Source organism: Diplotaxodon limnothrissa, linkage group LG11 (assembly GCF_057381915.1).
Source record: "Diplotaxodon limnothrissa isolate DT_005_m linkage group LG11, D_limnothrissa_male_GT1.1, whole genome shotgun sequence".
Classification (NCBI taxonomy): domain Eukaryota; kingdom Metazoa; phylum Chordata; class Actinopteri; order Cichliformes; family Cichlidae; genus Diplotaxodon; species Diplotaxodon limnothrissa.
Genome location: NC_140606.1, coordinates 23,307,153 through 23,316,797, shown reverse-complemented (window position 1 = coordinate 23,316,797; position 9,645 = coordinate 23,307,153). Strand labels below are relative to the sequence as shown.

The following is a 9,645-nucleotide window of genomic DNA, read 5'->3' as shown; positions in this document are numbered from 1 at the left end:
GATAAAGAGACTCCTGCAAGCTAATTGTTGCAGCCTGCGTTCGCAGGTGTTTCGCTGATCTGCTTGTGAGGGACTGGCGGCTTCATCCTGATCGGGTCGCTTTTAGACTTGTGAGAAACAGAAAAAAAGAAACCCCGGGAGAATGTTGCACCAAGTACAATGAGCGCTGATTTGTCGCAGACTCCAAAATCCATATATGCTCCGTCGAATTCAGTTTTGATGAGCAATTTTGACTCGTCTTTGGAATTTTAAAAAAGTGGATCCCGCGACTTTACAACCATGCGAAATACTTGGCTGTTCCCCCGGAGTGCGATTAGGGATTACTGGACATCGCTGATTGCATGTCTCTTTTGGATTCAGTACTCTTACGGGATGCCTCATGTTATTCGAATAGGTAAGTTGTCCACGGTTACATTTGCACACACACGTTTGTACTCTAACCCTGAAAGTTGATGCCTATTCAGTGCATTTCAGCGTTCCGCTTTCTCCGCGACAGCAAATAGTTTTTGTAGTAAATAAACAGTCGCTTTCATTTACCGCTCTCCACAGCCGGGTCGGATGTAAATATTAGATTTACTTATACGACGTGCAAATGGTAAGCAACAAGAGAGAAGTGCATTAAAGCGCACGCTGCCAGTAATATCGAGAAACACTCGGAAACCATGCAATGAAATATTGTGGGTTAGTGTGACCTCTATGCACCCTGCTTTGTCTGTTACATTTGCTACAGCCAGCATGTTGAGTCACCAGCTAAATAAGGCTCATTGCCATGCCTTCTGGAAGTAAGTTTTTAAAGACAGTCTGTCAAATTAAAGAACATAGTTATAAATCAGAAAAAACAAGCTCCATCCAAAAGTTTAATATCGTCTTATATAATATAGGGGACAAGGATGTTCCCACAATATCAGTCAAATCACAGAGTAACACGCTTACTATATATAAACAGTAGCATTTTCAGGTAAATCTTGGTTACTTCATTTATCTACACCGACGGACCCTAAAAAAATGAAGCCAGGTGTCTGGTGGCTTTGTCTTTTTTTCATCACTCACAGTGGAACAATGTGCGAATTGTCATCCGGAGCTGGCAATGCGCTGAAACGTTTTGCGCGGCCAAGAGACAGAAACAGAATGAAGATCAATACGTTTTTTTGTCACAAGGCAAATCGTTTTTGACATTTGGCAGAGTGCAGTGCAGGACAATTACTCAAAATGGCACTGGTCCACATTAACATACCATTACAACAGCCTGAGTACAGGGAGTGAGAGCATCTTCCAGCTGTAAATGATGGGCGAAAGTGGAATAATGTTACAAACAGGGATAGCCCATGTGTTACACAGTAACAGCGGGTGAATTGCCTTAATAAACCAGTTGTCTCTTTCTATGACATATCTACAAATCATCAACATCCCACAGTGATTTTGTAATTCATAATTCCTGGCGAGCACTGTGGGTGGTCCCTGAAAAGCTACATTTAAAATAAAGTTATCAGACTCCAACATGAAGATGTATAGCAGCAGTTTATTGCACAATAACCTTGAGTGAACGCTGTTGACCTTCTGCATATTTAATGTGCTTTTTGAATTAAAGCCAAAGAAACACGATGCATACACTCAAGATGTGTGGAATAATGTTTACTGCTGAACATAATATGAAGATATCGGGCAGGCCTGTGTACCTGTGATTGACTACAGTGTTGTGAGGAGCCATGACTCCTGACATCACACTTTATGGACTTTGGTGATGTATTAGAAACTGCATAAATCCTCAGGCTCGCTTTCTTCTGCTCTAACCTGAAATTTTTTGGTTAAAGGGCATTTTTCCCTCTTATTTCTTTATCTATTTATTTATTTTTATCTTGACAGCAGCTCAATTGAAGACCCGAAATAGACTTGACAGCCTTTTATTTTTAAAAATGTCAAAGTGCTGACAAATTTACCCTGAAATGTGCTACAGTCCTACTATTGCTTTTTATAGAATCTATCATAGCTTCCAGTGCAGGATCAGTTTAGTTGCATGTTTTTTTTATGTTTCATAAGAGTAGAGACATACAGGAAATTGAGAATTTACCCGAATGCCAAAAATAGGGGAAGAAAAAAATCGAAAGGCTCATCTCTCTATAGGATCTTTTAAAACTGAATTTGTATGCATGATAGCTATGTGTGTATTCATGTAATTTGTTTACCTTACAGACAAATATTTGAAAGGTAAAGAAAAGAAAATATATCTCACCATATTTACATTGTGTAATTTTATTCATCATAGTAGCTGGAGTGTATGCAGCCTGCGTGTATTATTGTAAACATACCGCATTGTTCTCGGGGACAGAATGTTGGGTATTGTACAGAACAATTTATTTAGGAATGAGCGCTTTTTTAGAGCTGATGTGCAGCAGACCTGTTTTCCCTGTTTTTTCCTCTCTTTTTTTGCAATTTGATACTTGGTTTGGAAGTCTGTGCACGCACTCTGTGTCACAGCCACTCCACTAAAACCAACAGAGGGCTCTCTTATAGTCAGTGCAGGGTAGCTAATGTTGCTCCTCAACACTGGTTACCAACATAAGCGAACCAGTGAAATTCATCGAGGTGGGCGGTGGTATTTGAGCATGATACTCTCTGTCTGTGCTGTGTCTGCTCTTGGTTAGGTGGCCTGCAGTTCTCCAAGTACACCATCTGGGTAATGGTGGGCATCCAAGGTAGAGTTGTTGCCATTGATTTTAGTGCTTTTACAGTGCATTGCTCTAAGTTGAGGCCAGATGGTCGCTCCGTCTCATTCAGCAGCTTCTATTTGTTGGAGGGAATAAAAGACTACTCCTCCTGTATTTGTCCTCTTACATGCTGTGCTCCTCTTTAGTCTCCCTCTGCTTGCTTTTCATAATTCTTTTTCTCTTTCTGACGTGTTTTGCAATCTCTCATCTCATCTAGGGACCATTTCAGTTGATGATGCAATGTTTTTATAATAAAGACAAAAGTGCTCAAGGATGCGAGTGCAGTATTTTTTTCCGCCTCGCTCCAAAGATAATGTGCGTCCTTAGATAATTTGCATGTTTGCCAACATGGAAAAAGATGGTATACAAATGATTTTATTGGATATGGTAGCAGCTCTTTATGCCTTATTCTGTAGCCCGAGTGCGCGGCATTCTGTCTGCAATTTGCTAATGCTCTACACACACTGCTTTCTTCCCAAGACAGGGATTTGAAAATGTGTTCAGATGAAAATATATTCATAGCGTTCTTGAATTATAATATATCTACCAGTGAAGCATACAGTAATGACAGATTAATATACGTTGTCTCTTTCATCTGCGGATTGATGAAACTAATTTATCATTTGTTGTCTCTTTTTTTCTCTCACTGAGATTATTCACTGCCTGACAGGGATTTATTGAATAATCAATTACTTTATCTACCTAATACTTAAAGCACTTAATCAGTGTCAGTTAATCAATCTCTTTCATGATTTCGTGTTGATTTCATTTCCTCGGCTCCACAACACCTGGTCACATGCATTTTTCACTTAGGTTTCCTAAAATGCTTTGGGCAGGCAAGACTCCAAATTTAATTATTGCCTGGGAAACAGCCCTGACATTAAAGCTCCGCAGCACTTGAAGCTGTATGCAATGTGACCACTCCGAAACTTGAGTGGGATAAATCGGGTTTGTGGTCACCACTTTTGGTTGAATTCTCCAAACACAGAGCCACTTCAGTTTCTTGTCGTTATCCCTGCACCAGCAGCAGAGAGAGACTGAGAAGTTTTCATGTGATTAACTCTTCTAGCGAGCTATAGAGTGTGCAGTCTCCTCTCGCACGCTCCCTGAGATCCTTTTTCGCTTGGGGTCTGTGTAAATGTCTCATCTGAAATGACTCAGACATATTTCAAGAGAGCGCAGAAAACCGTAATGGCACTTTGCAATTCTACTTTTAACAAAGTCAAATCCAAAAGAAGGGCTTGTATCGAGAATTACCCAAAGGAGTGTTGCAGAGAATTAAAAAGTGTTTGGTAATGAAAAAGAACAATAAGGAGATATTGCATCAAAATATGTATCAAATTAAGATGGCCATCAGTTGCTGAGTGGGAATGAATATTTCATTTTCATCTAAATTTAATCCCTCCCTAGACGCAGAGAGAGGGAGGAAGCAGGGAATAAGTAGCCTGCTGGCGGAGACTTGGGGCTGGGAGTTGTTGTGGTGAATATGAACAAAGGCTTGTAGAGGTCACAGAAGAATTGGATACAGAGAGTAGCTTCTTTGATGTGTAATTCCATTATCTGTTAGTGAAAGCAGAGATTGAAATGGGAGGAATACAGCGGTTGTTTTACCTGCAGTAACACACACCCCTTCATCCGCTTGTATAAACATGGATGGATAAACGGACTGCAAAAGAAATAGCAGAGGCCTATTTTCAGTGTCTTACACTCTCGGGCATCTGTATCTTAGCTTACACACACGTGCGCGAACGCACGGACACACACCATATAAACCCATATTCTATCCACAACATTTTCTAAAACATATGTCTGGTCTCACTGGGGCTCTTGTACACAATCCAATTCCATTCTCTCTGTCAGCACACTCGTGGCTCATCATTAGCTTCAATCTCGCTGATGAGAAACGGCAGATGTTCGTTTTGTTGAGCAGAGTACCCGTTTCTGAACGTGCTGCCTTCTCTTCGCGTCTGTGATCCTGTTTCACCGCTTTAGAAGGAAACATGCTTCCACAAACAAACATGTGCTCCAAGCGTGCCGTAATCTCTCTCTTCTGACATGCAGAGCACGTTTTTAAGAGAAGTCATTGACGGCAGTAATCATGTATTAAACATACAGCACGAGTTCAAGTCAGAGAATATTTGGTAAATGGTATGTGTGTGTGATTTTATGTCAAAGACAAGGTGCAACGAATGCATAATGCTACGAAATGTGTTCACAGTGTGTATTCTGATCACATTAACAAGAGTGAACTGCAAAGGAAGTGCAGGTACTTAGCCCTATGTTCAGTCACACACAGTAATGATCATCCAATAATCCAAGCCACTAGGGGCTAATAGAGTGGATCTACCAAACAGTAAGATAATCCTGTGACACAGCAGGGCCCTATCTAGCCCCAGCTAGCTTAGCCTAGCTGCTGCTCACACACCAGATGGTGTTTTCATATCATACTACAAAGTGGGTGCTCCACAGTGAAAAGTCTGCTGCAAGCATATGCTTCTGCCTATTGAAATAAATAAGCCGGCGAGTTCCTTATGGCTATAAATTTCCTCATTTTTATTCAAAATGTGTCGCAAACACTTAAATGTTATATGTGTGTTTGATGTTAACTTGCAGTTTAATGTTAAAAATCACTGGTTGTCATTTGTAATCTTTTATGGATAAAACATAGGGGTCAGTGCACCCGAATTACCAAAAAGCTAACAAATAAAAAAAAAGATTCTTATTTATCGCTGGATTATTTCTGGATTAAAATATTAGAATGATGTACTGTAAAATGTAAATTATACTTGAAGAAAAAAAAGCAAAAGGAAGAAAAAGATGTGCCGCTCGCCTACAGTTTAATATAACAAGCAAACGGTGACCTTGTATTCTTACACTGAATTATAAAGATTATTTGAAGACCATATAAATATTCCTGTTAGTGTATAATATCAGGCTACTTCCCAGAATAATTTCCCATTAGGGAATAAATGACATCTCTTATAAATTTTACACAGCTTCTCAGGTTTGTTGTAGTTGAATAGTAGCTTTTCTCGATATGTATTACCTAAGAATAGTCGGGAACCTCTGATGTCAGTGTCTTACCTAGCTTACTGCTAAACTCTACTATCCACACCAGCTTGGCAGTTGTGTTGGCAGGTGCGTTGCGTAACTGTTACGCTGAAACTTACACTTATCTAACCACTTTATTGCTGAAAGGAGCAACTTAATTAACCCTGTCGGCATGCACTTCACATTGGCTACATGGATTTAATGGTACTTCTTACTACACACTCGAGCTGATCATTTCCCGCAACGCTGCACCTACGTAGCACAGGGGTTAGACTGAGGCGTAGTGATACAAGAGCATCATTACAAGTCAGGTTTCTGCTGCTCTCATCAGCTAATGTAGGGATCTTGAACTGGTACTTTGAAGCACTCACCTTCAGGGGCTGCCCTGATTCCCCCCCGTTAATTTGGGTGATAAACCTTTTTAAAAACTCATCACTGAACTCCGTGTCGAGGTGTCAATCAAAGAGAATAACTTGACTGATTTTTTTTTTCTTCAATTTGCCTGATTTCGCCTGTGGGCTCCTCGGGGACTCAATGTCACTGTAGCACGATGTGTGCTTTTTGGACTTGACAGTGTTTTGAAATTCATGGCATGTCAATGTTGGCTATTTCCTTGTGAATGTTTCTGTACCAAGGCAATGAATTAAATTTCATGCTCTAGCCATTTGTCTTTATTATGTGCCCTTGTCCTTTCCATTTGACTCTTCAATCTCAGCCCTCCTCGGGGCTCTGCTGGAAAAAGTCGAATAACAACATCAAAACTGTTTGAGAAGAGAGCTTGATCACAGGGCATTTCACTTTCAGGGTCATGCTGGTAATAAAACATAGTTAATTAGAATGATCTTGTTGGAGGTAATTCGGTGATTATTTTTTTTTATATTTCAGCACGGGGAGCAATTTGTCTTCACTGTTCCAGACAGACTGTATATGTTTGCAAGCCACGCACACGCCATAGGCACACAAAATACTGCAGGAGGCGGAGGAAAGGGAAAAAGAATGAGGGTGGCTACATAGATGAAGCTAGGGGACTCTTATTTAGCTGGTTAATTAGCTTGAACCTTTTGATCCCAATTTTAAAACTCACCACATTGCAATGCTGGCTTCTTTTGTGTGCTGCCCCAAGCCAGATAAAACGCAGCTTTATTCTTGTGCCTTTTTAACACCAAGGCTTTCACCAGAGCTGTATTAGCTTTGCTTTCCCTTCCTCCAAGAGCGTCATCCTTATCTGTTCCCAGACGCTCTGTGTAAAACCTGGTCACCTCTGACACCTCAGTTACATACAGTTATGCACACGTATTGCAATAACAAGACCTTTTCTTCCCGCAGCTTTAAAGCAATCAGAATTTGACAGTGGAGGTATCAGCCACATTGCACAGGTTTAAATCCTATTTGACTTGGGCTAAGGACAATGAATGGAGGGTGACACTGTTTCATTCTGCCCTTTTAATCAAGCTCTCATTGTTATAGGTGCACTGCAAATGTCAGGTCTTGGTTGTGTGATTCCCTCAAATTGCTGTTCCATGACTGTAGGGAGACGTGAGTGCACGAGCACATGTTTAGGAGGGGGAGAGAGTGAGAGAAAAAGAGGAAGTGTGAGTGTGTGCATGACAAGGGGATGTATAAGGGGAGCTGGCATAGAGTCCCTGGAGCGTAGGGGTAGAGCAGGAGTTACTAATCAACTGTGAGAGAGCAGGCTAGAGAAGACTCACCCTCTATTTCCCCCCAGAGAGAAAGTGAAGGAACAGATAAGACAAACCTCTTCAGGCCAAAAACACTACAAATGAATGGCTATCACCAAAAATATCTTCGGGGGGGGGCAGAAATCCTTTCCTTCACACTCTGCCTCACACATCTGTTTTCACCCCTTTCCTTTTCATCCCAGCAATAACAAATGCGAGGACTACCACTACAACTGCATAAGACTCAGGGGTTACCTCGCTAGCCCCTCTACTCATCCCTCCACTGATGGATAGCCAGGAGGTTGGAAGCCAATGTCGATTTAGTTAACACAGCCAATACCTAGAAGATTCCACACAGCACTCGCACTGCGTGCAGGCGAGACAATCTGGGATAGTCTGTCCTCCGTCTCAGCAAGTGTTTTACCGGCTGCCGATCTACTGTCCAGGTCGCCCCCGGAGAACAGTGTGGTTAACCGCAAAAATGTTCCCCTGTGACTCATCTGAAGACAGCTTGTCTGCATGTGACCAACCTCAGATATATGGAATGAGACAGAGATTATCATTGACAGGAAAGAGAATGAGAGACTGTGGGTGTTTTGAGGCTGGCAGGACGTTTTAGGAAAGCTATTAGTGATGCTTGTATGAATTGCAGCTTTTAATGTAAAGCCAAAAAAAACCCTAGCAACTATCTGTCCCTGAGGGTTTTTTTATACCCTTTTAGATGAGGTTTCAGAAGTACAGATGGCTGTCATAGTAACCACTTAGTTGGCGATCTAGATTGATTAGTGTAGATTATAGCTTGTGATTAAGCAGCAGGTTTTTTGTTCAAATCAATTCTCTATCACAGAGAGTTAATGAAGAATTAGGCTTCTGATTGTTCCTAAATCATGTTTTTCAGTTTCAAGTGCTTCTGTTTTTAGCCTCAAATATTGTTTTCCTCTCTTCAGTGTTGCTGTTGCACTGTCATTGCATCCGCAGTCAGTGTTATTTATATCAGGTTAAGAAGTTTGTTGATGTTTTTTGATGTTGATGTTGCAGCATCTTCTAACTACAGGACATTCCACTTTTTGCTTTAAGAAATTTCATCTGCTTTTGCCCCCCTAAACTTTCCTGCTTAGTGGTTACAGTGTTTAAGAAAATGCTGCTTAATATCCCATCCGAATCCTCAATGTCAGAGTTATGTTTTGACTCGTATAGAGAAATAAAACAGAATTAGTTCAGTGAAAGATTTCTAATTTCTGAATAAAATCAGACAAACTGCCAGCTATGTTCCTAATTGCTTTTCACCAAGACTGAATATAATACCATGGAATTTGCCTGCTCCAAAATAATCTGCAATCAGGAAGCATTGTTTGATGAAAAGGATCAATTGAAGTAATGCTGCAATAATTATGCAAATTTAATGAGGCATCTGCAGTGTATTAGTCTGATTATTTTCACTGCTAAAGCAAACAATGCATGTCCTTCTTGCCTGCCATTTTAGTCAGAAATGGCATAAAAACATTAGTGCTGAATAAGATTAGCAGTTTTTAAAGCACAGTTACAATTTCTATTTACTATGTAAAATGTTGCATTTGCCTCTATGCGTTTGCTAAAAATGGCATCAATCCTCAATTAAATGTTGCTTGTAATTTTAGTCCATGGCATCTACATGTAAAAACTGGGACTTGGAGAAGAAAAAAAGAACAATTTACTTTAATAACATGTCTAGGGTTACAAATCTAAGCTTACAAATTTAAACTGTAACACTGTTTAGAAATGTCAATGTTACAAATGTCTTGTAAAGTCTATTCTAATATCACAAACCGTAGGGAAGTGGGAATGATGATGGCAATAAAGATATGCAACTATGATGAGGCTTTTATGTCTCTTGCCTTCCTTTTCTTTTAATTCCTGACAAATACGTATATAAATAATTTTTGTTTAAACAGCCAAACTGCGATTGCAGACATTTGCCTCTCCCATTTACACCAATATGTTTTTTCAGCTATATTGTTGCTAATAATTTTCAGAAGATTGACCACATTAAAAAAATAATTGGCTGCATGCTGGCATCAGAGATTTAATGTTCAGTTAATATCCTGCTCAGCCTCTGTCTGCACTGCTCACATATGGAGCGTATTGTCTGCCAGAGTGACAATTCTTTTAAATGTGGTCAGGTCCATTTAAATTAAATAAATCGATTTAAAATGTGCTAGTTCCTTCTTGTC

General features: G+C 40.2%; 1 protein-coding gene across 1 annotated transcript in view; it reads left to right on the top strand.

Moving 5' to 3' along the window:
- The first annotated feature begins 279 nt into the window (after positions 1-279).
- grik3 (glutamate ionotropic receptor kainate type subunit 3) overlaps positions 280-9,645 on the top strand; it is a 94,640-nt gene continuing 85,274 nt past the window's right edge. Inside the window, exon 1 of the mRNA XM_085365373.1 lies at positions 280-394. Within this exon, the coding sequence (XP_085221499.1) occupies positions 280-394 (115 nt within the window). The remainder of the gene's footprint in view (positions 395-9,645) is intronic.